This window comes from Miscanthus floridulus, chromosome 12 (assembly GCF_019320115.1).
Source record: "Miscanthus floridulus cultivar M001 chromosome 12, ASM1932011v1, whole genome shotgun sequence".
NCBI lineage: Eukaryota > Viridiplantae > Streptophyta > Magnoliopsida > Poales > Poaceae > Miscanthus > Miscanthus floridulus.
Window position 1 is genome coordinate 40,961,009 of NC_089591.1, and position 22,254 is coordinate 40,983,262.

Consider the following 22,254-nt stretch of genomic DNA (forward strand, 5'->3'; position numbering starts at 1 on the left):
GTAAAGCAAGCGTAAGTACATATCATACTCAGCAATATAACATGGGGTTCATGAGGCTCAAAAGGTTAACACTAGTTTACTGCGATTAGCTTTTAATAGGTCATCTTTTTAAGCAATCGAGTAGCAATGAATTTATCATAAACCCATAAACACATGATCAGGTAAACATGAGTAATGAATAGCATAAACTATTAACCATTAGTGATCATCTCTATTCCATAAGGGTTCCAAGGCCGCTCATGTCGATGAGCACGGCTGATATACCAGTTTTACACTCTACAGAGGTTGTACACTTTCACTGTGAGTCGTGATTTACCCTTTCGCCCGAGGCGATCAGCCTCTTAACCCACTACCAAGGAAGGTCGACAGGGTTCACTATGAAGCCTTTTAAAGGTTCATCTAATGTGTTAGGGCTGCTAAGGTTTCCCCATCAATAAGCATAAACCCTCCTCCAAGGAGTGACTAACAAAGTGCACCCTCTTGGCAGGCTAAGATCATACCTATCAAAGCCCATCTTACGCCATAAAGGTAACCACTAACAAGCTAGAAAAGGTCCTCATACTGAGCTAAAGCCAGAGCCATATAGCCCTCACTGCTGTACTGTAAGTCCTAGATGATCACTTATAGATAAGTCCTTAGGGAGAGGAATCTAGAGTATTTAGAAAGTTGCTAAACACTCCAGCCCCCTGTTTCTATGTTGCTAAAAAATATCTTTTAGTGTTTATTGCATATACCATTAGTCAAGTTACAAGATCATGGTTTTGGTTGTGCACTAGCAAAAACTACCCAATGCAATAACCCAAAGGTATCAAGGAATCTAGGATATCAATTAGCTAGGGAAATTACTACAGTTGCCAATGTAGACACATGTAACATGAATTAAATGATTAAAGTTGAATAGGTATCAAGGATGGTTCCATGCTATACTTGCCTTAAACTTAGATCAGATCTTCTTCTGGTCCAAAACTTCCAACAATTGCTTCCAACAATTGCTACGAACACATAGATGCAGGAAACACGCTAATCGGAGCTACGGTTGAAAAGATACATCTACCGAGAGATTTTGCTTATAAAATAGAAAATCATAAGCTTTATTTATTTTATTATATAAAAGGAAAAAGTCTACTTAACCCCCCACCTATCAACCATGGTCTACTTCACCCCCCCAAACTATAAAACCGTCTATTTTACCCCCTGAACTTTTTAAAACCGTCTATTTTACCCCCCGACGATTTTCGATGGTGGCTTGCTACAGTGACGGTGGTTTTGTCTTTTCTTTTTTTATTTATTTCTGGTGAATCTTTAAAAAATCATAGTAAATCACAGAAAAATTATAAAATAAAAAATCTAATTTTATTGGACTCCACATGAGTAGATCTACACAATGAACATATAATATGACATGCTTTAGTACAAAATTTTTGCTGTAGTTTTAGATTAATTGGAAAATCTAATTTTGTCTATAATTAATTGGAATAATTCATAGCTGCAACTTCTGTGGTCCAATTATAGTGAAATTTTTATGGTAGGCTAATTATTGTATGCTTGAACTATAGTAAAAATTTTATACTTATTGGACCATGTATAACTTAGTTATAGATAAATTCTAATTAATTACAGACAAAATTAGATTTTCTAATTAATCTAAAGGTACAGCAAAACCTTTGTATTAAAGCATACCACATTATATGTTAACTATGTAGATCTACTCATGTGGAGTCCAACAAAATTGGATTTTCTATTTTATGATTTTTCTATGATTTACTATAATTTTTCAAAGATTCAGTGAAAATAAATAAAAAAAGTAAAAGGTGAAACCACCGTTACTGTAGCAAAACACCGTTACTGTAGCAAAACCACCGTCGAAAACCGTCCGAGGGGGGTAAAATAGATGGTTTTAAAAAGTTCAGGGGGTAAAATAGATGATTTTATAGTTTGGGGGGTGAAGTAGACCATGATTGATAGGTGGAGGGGTTAAGTAGACTTTTTCCTTATATAAAAGCATGTGTATGATATTTCAGAGAAAATACTTAAGTTGAATTAAGTCAAACTTATATTTGATTTTAAAAATCAAAGTGGAATTTATTACTTTTTATTTATAAATCTAGTGACATAATTATTATTCAAGTTTGGATTTAAACCATGAAATTCTAGAGATTTTGACATAGAAAACATTGATACTAATGCGTATATCATGTTGTTATGAATCCAATGCAACTTGAACGGACTATTTTGGAGTTAAAATACATAAGTTATGATTTAAACAAGTTTTCCTTTAGTTACATAATAGATTAAATCTACCCTTGAATCTTAAATATTGAAAACATGCCTAATAGTAGTATAAACACATAGAAAACGTATATACGGTCCTAACGCAATTCAAACGGGTCAAATCGGACTTAAAACACAAAAGTTATGCATAAAATAAGGTTCAATGGTATTTTTGTAAATACCTCGAACTCATTTTTGAATTTAAACTAATTAATTCTGAATTTTAAATGCTCACTGGACTGCGGGTACTAATACTCAAAACTATAGGGGCTAAAATAGAAGAAAACAGGATCAAAAAGAAATTATTTTGAACTAGCATGGAGCGCGGGTTGATTTCTGAAAACTACAAGGACCTAAGTGCAAAAAGGCACGCAACTGACTGCGGGTTGACCCGTCATGGCTGATCGAGCGCCATGCGGCAGCCACTAGTGTAACACCATAAGTGTTTGGCTTCCACATTTGCATTTGCATTTCATGAACACGAGCATCATTCATCCATTCATGAGCTTATATTGCATGAAACATGTTTTCGAAATATTGCAACATATTGTTATATTTCATGTGTGTTTGTTTTATGAAATGAATAGTGTGCCACACTCAAGTGCAACATGTGCAACTCACTTTAGTGAAACATGGTTAGTTAGTACTATGCAACAAGATCATGAAACATGTGAAACATGACTTTGAAACAAAGGTAACATTTCACTTGTTTTTCCTTGTTTCAATGCATGTGATGCTTGATTTTGGTGTGACCAATGTGTGGTGTGGCTAATAATCCTCTTAAGCAACTTAGTTATACTTAGAATGCCATTAGGAACAATGTTCATGTTGATCATTTTATCTAATTAGGTTTCCAAGTCATGGTTTGACCATTGTGGACCCCTAGAGCTCCTGAGTTTGACTATTTAAAAAGTGTAGCTCAGAGTATTTGCATGTCTGAGCAACCTAAAGCAAAGTTGTAGAAAATTATCTAAGGAACAAAAGTTATTTTATGACCAACTCATGAAAATGTGCACAACATGCTCATAAAGGTCCCACAAGTCAGTGTTGAGGGTTGATTCAACACTTAGAAAATTTTCTAAGTATGGATTTCAATTTTAGTTTCGTGTACTCAACTTTGGCATGATTTTTCTCATGATCCTTTGAGAATTAGGTCTTGGTCCTTTAATAGGAATTGAAGATGGTATGAAGGGCCACAACTTTCCTGTATATTGTTTTCACTGATTCTTCACGGTTTAGGAGATCATGCACTGTCAATTCTTGCTATCAGGCTCGATCAGTTTCACTGAAATGCGTCTACAGTGCTGACCGGCAACAGACCATGAACGTTGTGTGGCGCCGTGCGTCGCCGGCCACCTGACCGCATAGGCCATGCGCTGTGGCTAGCCTGGCACCGCTGTCCACTGCTTGAGCCCGTGCCCTTCTGCCCTCCCAGCACACATTTCCATTTCTTGCCCTTCCTTCGTTTCTCACTATAACCAAAGCGGAGCCACCGCCCTGCCATTGCTGCCGAGTGAGCCACCGTCACCTAGCTCACTCGCCACCACAAAATCGTTGCCTCTAGCTAGCCCGAAGCTCCACCATAGCCTCCTTTAGCTCTTCCACCTCACCGTTGGGCCAACGAACCAAGGTAGTGGCCGTATTTTTGGTTTTCGCCGCCGCCTACCTCGTCGGAGTTGGAGCTCACCGTGGCTAGCACAACACAGTCTCTCTCGTCCTTCCCTAGCCTCCGTCTTAGCTCCACCATCACTCATCGTTGCTCGTGTGATGATGTAGCCAGCTCCGCCGGTCTGGTCAGGCCGGAACGTGGCCGCGCGCCGCCGTGCGCCATGGCCGAGCTGCCGAGCTCCGTGGCCGGAGTACTTAGAGGACGGTAGCGAGCGCGACTAGGGCACCAATCAACGTGGGAGGTCGTGGCAGTCACGGAGGTACCCTCCTCGTCACTGGTGAAGCCGCCATCAGTGAGCTTCGCCACTGCCGCGCCGTCGCAAGCCGCCTCCCCTGTTTCCTTTCACTGATCGGTGGGGTCATCTGACCCACGGGTCCCACGCGTTAGTGACCATTGAGCAGTAGCTAGTTCAAATAATTCCAGTTTTAGTGCTATTTTGTAAAATATATATCTCCAAATTGGTAGATCCAAATGGGGTGATTCTAATTTTGTTAGGATCATAGGGAAGTCTAGTATTTAGGAAAAATATGACATAAACACTTGAAGTGGAAATTTTGGATGAATTAAATAGGAACTTGAAATGTGTTTTTAAATGCATGCAAACTTGTTTAAAATATATCTTGAGTTTCTGTATTCCAAAAATTATGAAATTTTGTAGGTAAGCTATTCTTGCATAGTATAAGCTCTGATAAAAATTTGAGAGTCATTGTATGTATAGTTTTTGAGTTATAGATTTTCCTTTTATCATTGAATGATCCTTGTGTGATTTTTTGTAAATTATCTAGGAATCCAGTGACCATAAAATTTTGTGGGGAGTATCCTAGTACCTTAAGGATGCTAGGAAAAATATAAAATCTATTGCTTGACACTTTTCACTAAGGTTTCCTAATTATGTCATTTTAAGCCATTATGTCTTATCATTTTTGTGTAGGCTGTTATATTTGCTCAAATGGTGTGTGTTTATAGTAGCCTACTTAGAGCATGTAGTAGCTACTGTAATTTTTGTAGATTAAATGGTGTAGTTTTTATATATGTTTACCATTTCCCCTAATTAATTAAATAAATTAAGAAAAACATTAAAAGAAATGAATTGGTGGTGAACACTTTACTTTCTGGTGTTCTTATGACATGTGTGATAAGTGAGTAGGGTTGGTTTTATCCAATTAGTTGTTTGCAATATAAGTTAATAAATATTTCCTGGCATTATGTCTTTCTGGATAGTTTTGGGGACTTTGCAAAGTTTCCTATGATAATTTGGTTTGCTGGTAATGTGGTGAATACAAAAGTTGTAGATAACTGATGTATCTAGCTCCTGTCAAAATTTGGTGGCATTTGGCCTAGTAGTTTAGGAGTTACAGTCGTTTAAAGTTGGATCATAGTTTTGTCTACTCTCTGTCTTGTGAAGACAGATTTCTGTTGATTAAAGAATTTGACCTGGTAAAGGTTAGAATCATGCCTTGAGGTCTGCAAATGAATTGTAGACAATTTCATAAGATTTCCAAATTGTCTTGTTGCATGTCATTTGGATTTCTAAATCTCCAGTTATGGCTAGTTTACTGTACCGCTATATAGTTCCTATTTTGCTGAAATACAAATGCGTGTTTGTATGCTTTGTTACAATGTTCTTATTGATTGTTTAGGTGCTAGCCTAACTTGAGAACATGCTTAGGTGCAGTTGCTAGGTCCTTAACTGAAGATGAGCAATTATACATTAGGTTGTATAAACTTGGTAAGTTAAAGTGATTTGAATAGAGCTTAAGTTGGAATATGCAGACTGCAGTAAGCATGTGCATTCCCTGAGTATCCCTAGCTTCGTTCATGTGCATCCATAATATTTATCTTGTGTATTCATGCAATAGGTGTGCCAGAGGGAGTGACGCTGCTGGAGTTCGAGGAAGCCAACTAGGAGGAGGAGCCCGAGGTGCAGGAAATCGACGAAGCAGCCGTCGAGGAGGAGTTGCCCGAGTGCCCTAACCACCAACCTTCCTCTTTCCTGAAAGGCAAGGCTCGGAGCATATTAAGCCTCCCATGTTTTTACAAATACCTTGAGTATCTTTTATTCGTTAATGATGCATTAAGTATAGGAATTGGTTGGAACCAATTGTTGCATTATATATACATCCTTGTCCAGATATCGCACTAGAATCCTATTTAAGTTTAGGAATGGGTTAAATGCTTAGCCATGCTTAGTGCGGTAGAAGTCAGGTGATTTTCTGTCACCTGCGAGCTTTAGGATGAGGTGGATCATGGTTGGCTATATTTGCTATCGTGGAAAAGAACCATGTTAATAACGAATTAAGACCGGGTGAAGTCTTGTGTAGGTTTGGACATAGTGACTCCGTCTATGTCGTTTAAGGACCGATACACTGTACGTCCTCATGTCATGTTGAACGCAGCCTAACACTTAGCTGGCCGGATAAGTCGTTCTGACCGCAAAGCCGAGTAGCTCAACTCAGGCCAAGAACCATGGGGGTTGGATGCATTCTGGAGGTAGTAAGGATGTGCGGAGAGCCATTGGCATAAGCCCAAGGGGAGTTAGGTGCTTAAAATCCTGCACTTCCTGGCAGAGTGGTTCTCTGAGAATACAGGACAGCCCAGACCCACGTCTTTTCTTTTATTTTCTCCTGAGTTGTACCAAAGGTGACTTGTTTGCGACCCTGACGGGGGAAGCAGGGTTTGTGTTTAGGAATACCCCTCTAGCTGGATAGGAATCAATTCGAATCGCCGTCTCTCCCGGATAGTGGGAACTTGACTAAGCAGCGGCAACGTAGATTCACTTAATTTAATGTTATGGTTAAATGGATGATGATGATAATGTTGCCACAAATTATACCTACTATGGTTATTATTGTTTGCACCTTAATCAAATGATTGCTTAGTACAGGTGCTAATATAGATGATAGGTTAATGGCTAAAAGTCACTGCTAGTTCAGGTTAAGAGTTGATCATTATTACTTATGCTTTTTCGCAAAAAAAAAGTATCAGCCTGATCCACTAAATTAAGCTATGCATGATCCTTGGTGTCAATTATTTTTTGTTTCCGACAGGTAAGTCTCGCTGAGTACATTCTCGTACTTAGGATTTATTCCCTCTTGTTGTAGATGACCTTCTATATCAAGGATTCTGTAAGTATTATCTCCACCCGGCGGGTGACGAAGACTAGATCATGGGCATGATCTCTGTTTCCCTTATCCGAATGCTTTTGCGGGTTGTGATCAGCAAACCAGTATTTCTATTTGAACTCAGGTGTGTAAGTTAAACTATTTGCTTTCGCATACTTTACAAGACTTGTTTTATAATAATGATGACTCTGAGGTGTTGTAACCTATTTGCAAACCGTCTGTGAAATGTTGTAACGTATGATATGTTATGTTGAATTACTGTGATCTTGGTTGTATGCAAGTTGGTTTGAAATCCTTCGAGGTTTCAGTTGACTACCGGGTTTATATGGGCTCAAGTGCGAGAATTTAATCATTTTAGCGATTGTTTTTGTACTTATGCTCTTATAAATTAGTCGGTTCTGTGACAACTGGTTGGCGTGGTGCACCACGTGTGCGGTGGACTCGTGCTGACGCGGTACCGTGGACCGAGTCGACAGTCGCGATGGACCGGCTACACACTAAACCAATTCGTTTTAATCTCGACCATTCATTGATGATCTAATAGGGCTGATGCAATGAGTGACTTTCCTTGCCGATGTGCTATGCCCGTACGGCGGTGCCATGGGTGCTGGTGATTTGAGCTCACCGATGTCGCTGGTATGGGTGATTCCGGCCATCCCAAACCAACCCAAACCTACAGACGTGAAGCGCAGGACCTAGCGAACTCAACGGAGCGCAAACCTAGGGTGGGGAACATGCCAGAGCGACGTCCCATGGTGACGCCATGGCGATAGTGACTGGTGCTCGCTGATATAACGTTCTAGTGTGCTATTCAATGAATAGGAAGTACGAGGAGAACGAGAAGCTCACCGTGAGTCAATTGGAAGGGATCGCGGCATCCAGGAGGGCTCTAAAGGCACGGGTCGACGGTGACGGCGGCTAGAGAGAGAGAAAGGGGTGCGTGTGAGGGGAAATCCGAGCAATCCGTGACCAAAACATGAAATTAGGGATACCTATGGCACCGGTAGGTCGCAGCGGAGCAGTGGGCTACGGGGCGGCGGTGGCGAGCTCGAGCGGACGAATGGAGAAAAGAAGAGAGGGAGGCGCTCGGTTCAGAATTTGTAGCCGATAGGTACTGCGTGGATGGAAGGGGAGTGGGGCATGGTGATTTTGGTCACTTGCCATACGGGCGTGGGCGCGATGGCTTGTCGTAGGTGGCAGCGCCATCATCGGCGGCGAGAAAGGAAAGGGGAAGCGTGGGGAAGAAGGGAAAGGGGCGCTGACGAGCGGGACCCATATCACAGCAAGAGGAAAGGGAGCGGAGCACATGTGGGAAAGGCCAAGCAGCGCGTGGTGAAGGCCGAAGCGGGCCAAGGCAGTGAGCTGGGCTGCGTGGGCGCGCGCGCGAAGCGACGCGAAGTGGGCTGGTGAGGAGCAGGCCGCGTGCGGGAGAGGCGGGAAGGAGGGGCGGCGCGCGGTACTAGGCCGCCAGCAGGCTAGGCCGGGAAGGAAGGCACAGAGCAGGCCAAGGGGAGAGGAAGCATGGGCCTTCGGGCCAAAATGAGAGAGGAGATCTTTCTTCTTTTTATTTTTTCCAAATCCTTTTTTTTTCTTAATTCAAAACAAATTCAAATATGAACCGAATTGAGTATAAATATGATTTAAAATACACTTTTTAATTCAAACATAAATGAACCAATTTTGGGTAAATTTTCGAGAATAACTTTTTAAATTATTTCATTTTCTATTTTTTTCTTTTATTTCAAAGCCATTTTTAATTTCATTTGCAAAAGCAATTTTAACCATTTTGAATTTTCAATCAAAACCACTCAACCAAATAAATCAAATGCAATGGCATGTATGCTCAAACATGTTGCTACCTTATGATGAATTTTAATTTAATGAAAAAAATTATTTTCCTATATTTTAGGTGCACAAAAATTCCAAATTAAATATTTTTAGGTCCATTTTCAAAAATTTAAATTTGAGGGTGTTACAATTCTACCCCCTTAAGATGAATCTCGTCCTGAGATTAAAAAAAAGGCTAGGGACAAGGAAGGGAGACAGAACTAGGAATAGAACTTAGATAAACATTCCAACATCTCAACTTGCATTGTAAACTGGCTTACAAGTTACACATGTCTCGTCTCCAAAGCTCAAGAACAAAAGATTTGGCTGCACGGACTACCCCCTTAAGTTGAGGGATACAACTGTCTTGAATACAGAAACTTTAAACTCAAGGGTATAACCAAACTTCATATGGCACAGTCTTTCTTGACTGTCCAAAGCCCATCTTGACTCCTAACGTGATTGTGTTACACCTCAAACAGATGAGGAAAATCTATCTTCACTTGATCCTCATTTTTTTATGCTTCCGCAATTAAGTATATAATTGGTTTTGTGGCTTGTGGCTGTATTATGACCAACGTTGTTTATAGTCACTTGTTATTCAATTAATCTTAAGCTGCAGTCTGAAGCATTACCTTCATGGTCACTAAGTTGCTCCTCTTTAATCGAAATGGAACCAAAGGAAAGTTTTGGTTAGAGATCAGATGTCTCTAATTAAGATGGAATCAACGAGAAATCTTGGTTGGAGACATGAGACTTGGCACATAAATATTTGTTTGCCCAAAGGTGATTGTATTCATGAGTCATCTCTCTTAAGTACAATGTTTTCTTTTAATTATATTATTGACATATTATTGATCTGATCAGCGTAGGATTAATATCATGTTGAACTTTTAATTTAGTTTAAAGTTCTTTTTGTATTTAAGATTATGTATCTATATTGTTAAGTGCAACCATAAGCTTGAGTTGTTTTATATGTACCCTGACAAAAGTGTAAAGTAAGATTGTTGTCTTAAGGTTATGTAAAAAAAGGGTTATGCACATATTTAAGCCCTTAGAAAAGTTTAAGTTCTCATCATAAAAAGTTTCATGATGGTAAGGACCAGGGGGGAGCAATTCCTCTTATCAATTGCTTTAAGTTTGAATCTGATCAATTGCTTTAAGTTTGAAATATTAAGATTAAGCTCAAAAGAAATGTGCATGCTAAAAGATAAAATAACTCGATGAAGTGGATTTAATATAAGCCTTCGAAATGTGACATGGTTTTTTGGTTCACATTTTGAGGGGGAGAGATGTAGAGTTTTACATTAATCCACTCCATTAAGTGATTTATTAAGTTTAATTTAATAAGAACGACAAAGGTAAGTCAATAAGTTAATCTCTTTTAGCATCCATTCAGTTTTTCAAGATTATAAGACATTTCTAATGGAGTCAAAACAGTGGGCTGTTATGGTTCCATATAACCTAAAGTGACTCTAAAGGAAAATGATAATAAACTCTCCATAATATACTAAGCAGTTCCTAAGTGGCTTTTGTCTGCTTTTTCATTTCATGATTACAATAAGATAAACAGAGGTATAAAGTTAATCATTTTATTTTATCTTGATGACTATAAGTAAAGCAACAAAGATATTATATAAGTTTATCTTGGTGATGTTCCTTATACCTATTGAAATACTAAGATTCACCAAGATGGGTCCATAAAATGAAGTATTTGAAATTATGTCATAAGTTGAAAGATTAGTCATACTCTAGTATAAGGGCGATAAGGTTTTCATTTTAAAAATATGCTGACATAAGCATTACACATAAGTATTATAAGTAAGCTATAAGTTTTATGACTAAGTTATTACACGTCCTTATAGCTTATGACCAGGATTCTGGGCAAACATAGTCTAGGAATGGATCCCTGGAAAGATTTAAAAAGTATTTGCTTTATGCATATTAAATACTACATGCTCATGAATAAGAAGTCTAGTAACCACTAAGTTATAGGTTGCTATGACGTTAATCTTCTTTTGCAAGATGTGTTGATATTAAGAAATCTACGTAAGTATTTATCAACACTCTTGTCAGGGGGGCCATGTTGTGGAATGGCTTCAACCTATCTTTAAAGCATAGCTTCTAATATAAAACTAAGCTATAGCATGTTTAATTAATGGAAAAAGTCTACTTAAACCCCCCCCACCTATCATACTTGGTCTACTTCACCCCCTCAACTATGAAACCGTCTGTTTTACCCCCTGAACTATCTAAAACCGTCTGTTTTACCCCCTGGGGCGGTTTTTAGCGGCGGTTTTGCTACAGCAACAGCACGTTTGCTACACTGACGATGGGTTTGCTACAGTGCCTGTGGTTTTGGATTTTCCTTTTTTTATTTATTTCCGGTGAATTTTTGAAAAATCATAGTAAATCATAGAAAAATCATAAAATGAAAAATCTAATTTTATTGGACTCCACATGAGTAGATCTACATAGTGAATATATAATACGGTATACTTTAGTACAAAATTTTTACTGTAGCCTTAGATTAATTGGAAAATCTAATTTTGTCTGTAATTAATTAGAATAATTCATAGCTACAGCTTCTATGGTCCAATTGTGGTGAAATTTTTATGGTACGCTAATTATTGTATGCTTGAACTATAGTAAAAATTTCGTACTCATTGGACTATGTATAACTTATTTATAGATAAATTCTAATTAATTGCAGACAAAATTGGATTTTTCAATTAATCTAAGGCTACAGTAAAAATTTTGTACTAAAGTGTACCGTATTATATATTCACTATGTAGATCTACTCATGTGGAGTCTAATAAAATTAGATTTTTCATTTTATGATTTTTCTATGATTTACTATGATTTTTAAAAAATTCACCGGAAATAAATAAAAAAAGGAAAATTCAAAACCATGGGTACTGTAGCAAACCCATCGTCACTGTAGCAAACCGCTATTACTGTAGCAAAGCCGCGCTGAAAACCGCCCCAGGGGGTAAAACAGACGGTTTTAGATAGTTCATGGGGTAAAACAGACGGTTTTATAGTTGAGAGGGTGAAGTAGACCAAGTATGATAGGTGGGGGTTAAGTAGACTTTTTCCTTTAATTAATGTAAGTTAAGTTTATCTTAGTTTATTAAGAATAAAGTTATTACTATAAGTTACTTTTAGCATAAGGTATTCATCCCGGAATATGTTGTATATAAGTTGTGCAGTTTTCTTTTGGTTCGAGTAACATGTCAAGTGGTTTTTGCCAAACCAAAGATTGTGTGAAAGACCAACCCAAAATCAAAGTTAATTATGTAAGTTTAAGATGTTGGTGCTCACTAAGTAAGTTTAAAGTTTTAAGTGTTTAAGTTTTAAGTGTTGAGCACCATATTCAATTTAAGTTTTCCCACTATGCCGGCATTAAGTTTATTGGTCGCGTACCATATGGGATAAGATTGAGATCTCAAAATTGTGATTTTGGAAGTATAAATAATTCTTTGTATGTGCACACAAGTATAAGTGAAAACAAACTGCACAATAGGACCATAAAGAGGCCATCATAAGACTAAGAATAAACTATTCTGAAATATGAATGGTGCGATATAGTGACTGGATTCATCAATACTTAATTGACTGTTGCAATCGCTTATCGAAAGAGTGGTTTAAAATACATAAGTTTATCTCCCCATAAGTTTCTCTATAATAAGCATAAGTAATGGTTATGTTCAATGTAGAGTGGTCTACTATAGATGCTTGATCTAATGGTGCTTAACTGCCTGTTATGATTTTTCATCTTAGTACACTATTCTATTGAGAATTGGACTAATAATAAAATTACTAAGCCATTTGATCATGGGGGAACTAAGCCATTCGATCATGGGGGAGAACGTTGGAATGATCTCACTTAGTCCAAGTCATTAGGGGCTTAATGGCCCACTAACGGTCCATGACCGATGGACCTAATGGAACTAACGGATAATGGCCTGGTCCCAGAGGTGCCCGAGCTATAAGAAAGGGATCACGGAGTCTAAGTGAGAAGGGATTAAGTCCGTGATTAGCCACCCTAACCACCTTGCGGTCAAGGTTAGCTCGGGGCGCTTCCTAAAGACTAGGATCCATTCGCCGGCCACCCTGTGCCGGCGTCCACACCACCAACGCCCTCATCACCTCTCCTGCTTCTCCACCAAGCAGGCACGGGTCTTCGCTAGGATCCAGAAGGTCTTTCTAATCGGGTAAGTCTAATTACGTATTAATTAAGGCTTAGGTGTTCCTGTGTTAGGCTAATCATGATCCTGAGGAGTATAAGTTCTATCAGGTGGCAGTCGCGTCGCCGCCGCCCTCGGCTAGGCACACCTCCACACCGTCGCGATCCTTCGCTAGGTAGCGCTCTTCTGCGCCGCCGCCGAGACAGCGCTCTTCTGTGCCGCCGCCGAAACAAGCTAGAGAAACGAGCCGAGTTCGGCGAACCGAAGATGCCCCGATATTTATCGTTTTATTTTTCAGGTCTCGGCAGAAGATTTTTATTTTACACCTGTATTGCCCCTAACCGAATGTAAATTTAGTAAGGAAACCGGTCTTCCAAGCAGCAAAATGCAGTCGGCATCGGAAAATTTTCCGAACCTGTAATTTACAGAGGTTTTGGATCTAATACAGGGTCTCTAGGGGATGATGGGAACCGTCTGAAACCTGCAATCCCTCCCCTGGACATATCGGCGACGGCGATCGCTTTCTGTAGCCCGGCCAGATCGCCTCACAGCATCAGAATTCAGAAACAAACGGACGAAAAGGCTCGGCCGTGGTACGATGGGCCTACGAGCATCCGTGCTCTCCTCCTGGCCGTCAATTCGGCCTAGCTGATATTTCGCAGCCCTTTGCTCTACCAGTCTACCTCCAGAATTTTTTACGGCGCAAAATGGCAAGCGAGCCTGCACCGTGTACATGCCCGTGTGGCCGTGTCCCTTCCAAATCTGTCGAATATAGCATCAAGTGAGGGACAGCATGTTATCAACACTTCATGTTTACAATAGGAAATGTACTTACGTGTAAAAGGAAAGCCTTTGCCTTGAGAGATGGTGGAAATCTCAAATGCACACAGGCAGCCAGGTCACAATCTCACACAACTCAAAACTGACAATCCTCCCCCCCCCCCCCCCCCCCCCCCCCCCCCCCCCCACCTCCCCCCCAAAAAAAAACACAACTGACCAGGATGTAAAGTTTATTGAATTATTGCCCTAAAAAAGAGGATGTACAGTCTCTCCTCCAAGTTGACAGTATCAAATAGTTACACTTCGTGACTACCTGTTCGCTTGGCTTATCAGCAGTACTTTTTCAGCAAAGAATAGTATTTTCCTCTCACAACAAATCAACGAACGGTACTTTTTAGCCTGACTTTTCAGCAAAACGAACAGGACAGTGCGAAGACGCAGGTTAGGTTCTGTCAAGGACCTGGGCTCCTAGAGTTGGAGGCCCTTGGCTTCTCAGTTCATAACTCGAACCAGGTAATTGAGGTGTCAGGGTTTTTGCCTAGCTATCACAGCAGGGGGTGAGATTAAGAATAGCAGGGAGAGAGAGGGAGATCAGGGAATAACTTCTTTCTTACTTCCTTCAACGAGTACAGGGGTACATATAGGAGCTCTGCTCCATTGCTACTTGCGCCAACCATTAACTACTAGCTGGCTAATTAATTCCTTAATCTCTTCAACTTCTGCTTAATTGCCTTAGAGTCTGCAGCCCCTCCAGCCGCCTAAACCTCCTTGGGTTCTTCCAGGCCATGCGTCCCCTTGGGGACTGCCCTGGCAGCACCTCGTGTTCGAGGTCGGCGACTGTACTGTCGGCCCCACATGACATCTCTCCCCCCCTTGACGAGCAGCTCGTCCTCGAGCTGGAAGCTTGGGTAACGCTCGGTGAAGCTGTTAATGTCCTCCCAGGTAGCGGAGGCCGAGGGCTCGCCTTGCCAATGGATCAGGACTTGGCGGATGCCTCGAGCAAGCCTGGATCGTGAGGCGCGTTCTGGAACCGGCTGTGAGGCACCATGATGCATAGGAGGCAGAGCCGGGGGGTGGCCGGGGGAGTACCCACGAACTTCTTCAGGAGCCCGACGTGGAAGACATCGTGCAGCCGGGTGCGGGGAGGGAACTCGAGGAGGTAGGCGACGTCGTTGATGATGGCAGAGATGCGATACGGCCCATAGTACTAGGCCCGCAGCTCCCTTTGGTGACGTCGTGGAGGGAGGCGGGGGCACGATGGCGCAGACAAAGCCAGACCCAATCACCCACGATGTAGTGAACGTCGCGGTGATGCTTGTTGTAGAACTGCTTGTAGACGTCCTAAGCTTGCTCTAGCCGGGCCCGGGCATCAGCCAGCATCTCATCGCGTTCCGCCATGGTCTTGGCCATCGTAGCCACCCTGGTTTCACCAGGCTCATAGGAGCGGATGGAGGGTGGCTCACGACCATAGACGAGCTGGAATGGCATGGTTTTGAGCGTGGACTGAAAGGCGGTGTTGTAGATGTATTCCGCCCATGGCAGCCACTGACGGGGGCGATCGTCTAGCAGGGCTGGCAGGAGATCAGCCGCGCTGTACATCCGTAGAGAAGGGCCGGAGCCCCCGACGATGCCTGTCCAGCACACCCTGTGATCTCGGTGCCAGAAGGACATGGTGAGAGCGCCGAAATCCTAGAGGATCGGGCCAAGGGAGGCCAACCAGTCGGTGCCGAGGACGACGTCGTAGCCGGCCAGAGGTAGTGCGAAGAAGTCGGTGGAGAATGGTTCGCCGGCGAGGGAGAAGGAAACAACACGGTAGACGCCGGGGCACGGCACCCGTTCCCCATTCGGCACCGTGACCTTCATGTTGCTGCGGGGTCGGAGCTTGAGGGAGGTGCGTGCCGCTGCTTCCTCGGAGACGAAGTTGTGGGTGGAGCCCGAGTCCAGCAGGGCCAGTAAGGACGCCCCGCCCAGCTGGATGTGGACCTACATGGTCTCGCTGGAGCGGACGCCTGCCATGGCGAGTAGTGAGATGAACGGGCTGGCAACCGCAGCGTCGGTCTGCTCAGGATCGTCGTCGCCATCGGCCTCGGCCAGATCGAGGAGGAAGATATGCTGGCAGACGCGGGTGTGACCCCTGCCAAACTTCTCGTTGCAGTTGAAACAGAGGCCCAAGCGGCACCACTCCTTCATCTCTGATTGGGACATCTGCTTCACCTGGCGGCCCTCGACGGTGAGAGAAGGGGCGGCTGCACAGGGTGGGGGGCTGGCAGGGCCAGCTGTGGTGGTGGCCCCATCAAGAGGCCATGTGTGGCCTGCTATGGTGCAGGCGGAGCGGGAACAGCGACGGGGTAGTACTATTCGCGCAGCTCCAGCTTGCACGCAAGGCTCATGGCGATGACGAGGGACTGCAGGTTGTGGACTTCCACGTCGAGGCTGAGCGGCGGCTGCAATCCTGCCGTGAACGCTTGTACGCGCTGCGCCTCCGTGAGCATGCCGACGCGAGGAAGCAGCGCCTCGAAGCGGTTCTGGTATTCCGCTACCGAGCTCGTCGGCTTGCACGCCATCAGCTCACCAAGGGGGTTGGAGCGGCTCGGCGGCCCAAAGCGAAGGGGGTTGGAGCGGCTCGGCGTACCCTCGTCCTGCTGCACTTGGAGGAACCACATCTGGGCACCGTCTTCAAGGTTGTATGACGCCATCCAAACGTGCTCCTCGGCTGCAATACGCTGTTGATGAAAATACGAATAGCAGAGAGAGAGGGAGATTAGGGAATAACTTCTTTCTTACTTCCTTCAACGAGTACAGGGGTACATATAGGAGCTCTGCTCCATTGCTACTTGCGCCAGCCATTAACTGCTAGCTAGCTAATTAATTCCTTAATCTCTTCAGCTTCTACTTAATTGCCTTAGAGACTGCAGCCCCTCCAGCTGCCTAAACCTCCTTGGGTTCTTCCAGGCCATGCGTCCCCTTAGGGACTGCCCTGGAGGCCGGCGGCTGTACTGTCGGCCCCACATGACAGGTTCACCAACTTATTTCCTCTGGACGTTGTTCCTATTGTCGTTTGACATATGATACATGAGTACAAGCACTAATTACAAGGAAAAAAACTGCACCCCCCGTGTTCAATGCTCCTGACGATATCTAGATCAGCTCTGTGATGTGGTTCCCGCTTCCTCGGTACTTCTGATCAATGTCTTTGAAGGAAACACGATAGCAGCAATAGGTTTGTCTGCATAACCACCGCCTTCATCGATTATGAATCGGAGGCCGTCGATGTGGAGCTTCCCGTGGTGGCCACTTACAATGATAGTCTGCTTGCCAGTCAGATCCTGAAAAACAGATGTCCATGATACATTTCTGTTCAAGCTTCAACATAAATACAATGGCGATCATGACTCATGAGGGCTAATGAGGTCACATAACGTGATACTGTGCACTACCCTACATTCAGGACAGGTCATATAGGTACAATAGGTGTCGTGTGTATCTGCCATGAACAGAAATCATGTCTAGCAATGTTCGCATAGGCAGCCCATGCACATGCACTGATCCCATACACATGCACTCATGCTTCCTTGTTTCAAGTTTCAACAAAACCAAAGAATCACAGAACATGTAAAAAAAGACAAAGCTTGCAGCCAGAGGACCCACACACCCGGGCCAGGTTCACCAATTTATATGACAGAAGCAGAGATTTTCAAGAAATATATGTGAGTGTTGTAGCGACAAGTACATAGGTGTATTGAATTTGGATATCACAATGTAATGGTGCAATTAACACTGAACTCCTGTGTTTAATTTTATCTAATAATGAAAATTCTGTACCTATACCATATCCATATTGAAGTTTCCAGACAACATTGCTAAGAATGAACTGGTAGTGTTTCTGCATGGTGCACCTGATTACATTCTACAAGGGGACAAATGGTAATTCAAAATAGCATGACGACCAGAGTAATGCAAACACGCCAATGAATATTGTGTTGAGAATACTAGAGAATATACAAGACATCCTATTGGCCTGTCCTGTTAGTGTTAAATATGAGCACATTTGAAACATTACAGCAGTTGTACTTGATTTACAGGCATGTTATGCTAGTTTCATTCTGTATATACAAATATACAAGGTTAGGCCAAAGACTGATTTGCAGTGTGAGAAAGATAAAAAGACAAGAGACCGGAACCAGTGTCTTTAAAACTCTTACTATTTATTCTAAAAAAAAAAGCTCTTACTATTTCATACTTTATCAGTTATCAAACCTGTTATACTTTTAAAAGTAATTTGTTCACCCAAGGGATGATGAGACTAAAATTAAAATATTCACAGATCAATTTTCTCAACTTCAAAAACTGGAAAAATGAAGCATCATGGAGTGGGTGGGATCAAGAGTTGACTTAAGAGAGCAGGCTGCACTCAGCTCAGCAGTATATAATATCAGCTCTGATAACTCCAGTAAAAAGGTTAGGTTTACTGCCACCAGCTCTGCTAAAACGATGTCACATCAGCTCAACAACATGAACTAACACATCATGAGCCAATAATGATGTGTCAAGTGCACTGCACATTTTGAAAGCATTTACAGATGCATTCTAAGGACCAAGATGGTCTCTTCCCTAAAACTCATGATACAGAAATAAGCATTTGCAGAATCATTCTGCAGAGTATGTTGTCTCACCAAGCTGGTAAATATTAAAAAATCAGAAACTAAGTTTATTTTCTGGTAAACTAGAGAGAAATAAGATGCAGATTTTTTTCACCTTGGGTGTGTCCCAAACATCTTGCCTCCCACTAAGCATTTGAACCTTTGGCACCCTTGTGTCTCTAGTTCTCAAAACTCTAAGTTGCTCATTCAAATCTATGGTCCTCTCTAGGCCAGCATGGACGGCAATCAGATTGCAGATGATTTGTCCTTCATCCGTATCAATTGGCACATTTTCCTGTCATAAAACCATAACCTGAATACCTTAGGAGCGCATCACCTCTTGCTTGAATACTTGCAATTCACACAATAACTCACTTCTTCATGTATCCAAACCAAGTCATGCAGAAACCTCTTGTGCTCCTCTGGCACAGCCTTTGCGAGATCTGTGAAGAAATTAGAACCAACAGCAAATTAGAATTAGAAGATGATCTTGTTTGAAATAGGGAACTATTTGCTGAAAATTAGAAATTGTTTGGTTAATTTCTGGCAGGAGGTTACGTATGATTATATGCTTACACAATCTAGTCAGGAGTACCAAATTTCTTGTTTCGTATCAGTATCTTGCTTTATCAGTGAATAGCTTACCAAGTTTTACTGTGTCAGGTGTTAAACATAAAACTCCATTGAAGCAGTCATTCTCATCTTGTGTAGAAAATTTACATTATCTGGCTTGCTTTGCGCAACTGCTGTTGGATGGCAGATCGGCTTGCCAAGGGAGGACTCCTCATCCAGCAGCCTGCCCTCTTTGTGATCAGGAAGAAGAATCAATTCAGCACCTGTTGCTTTCCAGTGCCTTTGCTCAACAGGTTTGGTTTATAATTTTCTGGTGGTTGGGCCTCGCCACCATGCCATCACACCACAACCTTCCACCAGCAGATTCTCAAGTTGGTGGTGCAAGGCAATGAAGGATGTCTCGAAAGAAGGTCAAGAAAGGGCTTATTATCTCATTATTCTTGTGGGATGGAAAATTTGGAACCATTGCAACAACTGTGTGCTCAATGGGGCAAATCCTTATATATCAATAGTGCTGCAAATAGAGTTCATAGTCTATCCTTTGGTGTGCTGCTGTCAGCTGAACCAAAATGACTCCAGGAGTTACTTGTCGTGGCATCTATATTTCATTCTTTGGTGTGCTGCTGCGTGCTGGAGCAAAAGGCCCTTCCAGGAGTTGCTCGCCAGGGCATTACATTAGACTAGCTTTTTGGTCCTCTGGTTGCTTGCTGCATCAAGCTTGCTGATGTTGTTACCCTTTGTGAGAGTTGTATCTTGGGTGTGTCTTTTGGGTTTCTCCAATCCCCCATTGTTCTCTCTTCTACCTCAATGAAATGACTGATTAACAAAATTAATTGCTCATACTATGCCTTGTTTGGATGCACATGTATCTATCTCAACCCACATGTGTTAGAATTGGATTGGAGTGGAATTAAACTAAGTTTCAATCCAATACACTCCAACACATGTGGATTAAAGTGGATACACATGCATCCAAACAAGGCCTTATTGGGAAATTGTGCATTCATTTAGTAAACATGCAAATCAGAATTCATAGGTTCCTTGCCTGCTCTATTTCAGCATTTCTTAAGGTTCCATGGCAAATTTGCATTGGTTGGTAACTACAGTACACAACCGCAACTAGTACTGATTAAGAAAGGATGCAAGAAACCAAACTGACGAGAAAATTTCATGACTGACCAGGGGAACCATGGGCGACGCCGTAGGATTCGAAGGTGGGCTGCGCGTCGTAGATGGAGCCCTTGTACGGGAGCCCCTTCTTGGGGTTCCACCTCTCCTTGATGACCCCGCCCCACCGCCTCCCCTGCACGTGCATGCCCTCGTATCCCGGCCCGCGGAACCACCCCTCGTGCTCCTCATTGTGGATGTACTCGTCCCAGGTGGCCGAGAACGGGGAGCCGTCGGGCGGCGGCGGCAGCGCCCCGACGAACGCCGCGAAGGCAAGGTCGTGGTTGCCGCAGAGGAAGACGTGGCGCTGCCCGGGGTGGCGCGTCGGGACCGCGAGGAGGAAGTCGAGGACCCTGCGGGTGTGCGGGCCGCGGTCGTTGTAGTCGCCGAGGAAGATGACCAGCGCGGTGGCGAAGGCGTCGGCAGGGAGTGCGGCCTGGAGGTTGGACCAGAGGCTCTCCAGCTTCGTGATGTAGCCGTGGACGTCGCCCACACAGATCACCGTGCGGGGTGGGGCGGACGGAGCAGACATCTCGGGCGGCGTTTCCGCTACGGCTGTTCGCCGGAGGCTTCACCGCACACAAACGGGTAGCGAGCAGAGCGAGCGCCAGAGGAGCGAATTATCCCGTGAACTGTGATGAAAGAGGCGCCTCCGGACTCTGGCTACCTTACATTACTGGGGAACAATACGCACCGTTGGATCTTAGAGTCGCTTGATCCACGCCGTCCAACTCGATCCCCAGTCCCCACCCTCTTCGGCCCTTCCGCTCCCGTCTCGTTTGGACTTTGGACTGCGCCTCTCCCCTTCCTTGCGCCGTCCGCGACCGCCACGCCACGCCTCCATCCGCCGCCGCCGCCGCCGCCGCGCTGGGTTTGGTCCGGGCTCCGTTTCCCCGGACCGAGACTTTGATTTTCGCTGCTCGCTCTGCCGTGGCCGCCAGGAGTGAGACCGGATATCCTACTTGTACGACGGTACATTCACCGCACACAGTACAGCTTACCGGTAGTCAAGGTGACACCAAAACCCTTCCAACATTGGGTCAATCTCATGTATTCGCTGGCCATCTCCTGGTGGTGGGATAACTCGTGGTTTCTCCTCCACGAGGGGTGCTTTGGCTGTCATGCCTGCGCCATCAATATCATCGGTTTCATCAGTGCCTTCAATCACTTCTGAGGGCTCAGGCTTCTCCTCAGCTTCAGCTTCTGAGCTTGCTTCAGCCGCTGCTGAGGTTGCTTGAGCTACTGATGAGTAGTATGCCTTCTCCTCCACAACCAGCACCTTTCCAGGAGCACCAGCGCAGCTCAGAACGGTACCTGCAACAAATTACAAAGCCAGCTCCGCTGATAAGAACTGAGAAAACAGCACCACCAAATACCAATATGCAGGCTGCAACGATGAGAAAGCAAAATAAGAAGAAAACGAGAAAACCTATTGGCCCAGACGATGAAACGATTGCCGCAACAAAATGCAGGTTCCGGTTTCAATTCAGGAACCGCGCTCGCTCGCTTCCACCGGTTGGAATGCAGACATACGAATAAGAATAGAGGGGGAGGGCGGAAGCGAGAGAGAGCCTTACGAGAGAAGGCGTTCTTCCTCCTGAAGAGCACCGACGGCAAGTCCACCCCACTCCTCCGCTCCCCGCCACATCGCGCCGAGCCGCCGGTCCGCACGACCCCGAGCCTCGCACCGTACACAGCGAACGACGCCATCCCGCGCGCACCCAGCCGCACATCCGAGTCCAACCACCCGCACGCGCGCTCAGCTCCTTCACCTGCGCTGCCCACGGGAAGCTAGTGCGCGCGTGGGGAGTGGCGGCAGCCGAGGTCGAGGAGGAGCGGCGCAAGATAATATTAGCCGCGGGGGCGAGCAGGGCTGGGGATGGAAGGAATGGGGGGAGCAACGTGTGCGGCGGAGGACCGGAGGTGGAAGGCAGTGGCCAGGCGCTGGCGCTGCATGGGGATGGGAGAGGGAAAAGGCCAGCAGGGTGGGGACGCGCGGAAGCGCGTGTGGCGT

General features: G+C 44.0%; 1 protein-coding gene across 4 annotated transcripts; it reads right to left on the reverse strand.

Annotated features, from left to right (window-relative positions):
• Positions 1-16,627: 16,627 nt before the first annotated feature.
• Positions 16,628-22,168, reverse strand: LOC136496746 (tyrosine-protein phosphatase RLPH2-like). 4 transcript variants are annotated; one of them, XM_066492508.1, is made up of 7 exons: positions 21,818-22,168; positions 21,242-21,554; positions 20,935-21,165; positions 20,253-20,809; positions 18,876-18,943; positions 18,616-18,795; positions 16,628-17,186 (listed from the first exon to the last, which is right to left on the reverse strand). In XM_066492508.1, the coding sequence occupies exons 1-7, from the start codon at positions 21,948-21,950 to the stop codon at positions 17,004-17,006; spliced, it is 1,665 nt and encodes a 554-aa protein (XP_066348605.1). In that variant the 5' UTR covers positions 21,951-22,168; the 3' UTR covers positions 16,628-17,003. The 4 variants fall into 4 exon arrangements, 2 of the variants coding, with proteins under 2 accessions (XP_066348605.1, XP_066348604.1); XM_066492507.1 differs by having other exon boundaries at positions 18,876-18,955; XR_010769110.1 differs by lacking the exon at positions 16,628-17,186 and adding an exon at positions 19,146-19,872 and having other exon boundaries at positions 18,726-18,795.
• Positions 22,169-22,254: the final 86 nt, after the last annotated feature.

Excerpts from the sequence above, each read along its gene's own strand:
- LOC136496746 (XM_066492507.1), bottom strand. The coding sequence starts at position 21,950 with ATGGCGTCGTTCGCTGTGTACGGTGCGAGGCTCGGGGTCGTGCGGACC. Across the intron at positions 18,956-20,252 it reads CGTCGCCCATGGTTCCCCTG|ATTTCTTCACAGATCTCGCA; the intron begins GTCAGTCATGAA and ends CTGTTGGTTCTA. Across the intron at positions 18,796-18,875 it reads TGGTTTGGATACATGAAGAA|GAAAATGTGCCAATTGATAC; the intron begins GTGAGTTATTGT and ends GTTTTATGACAG.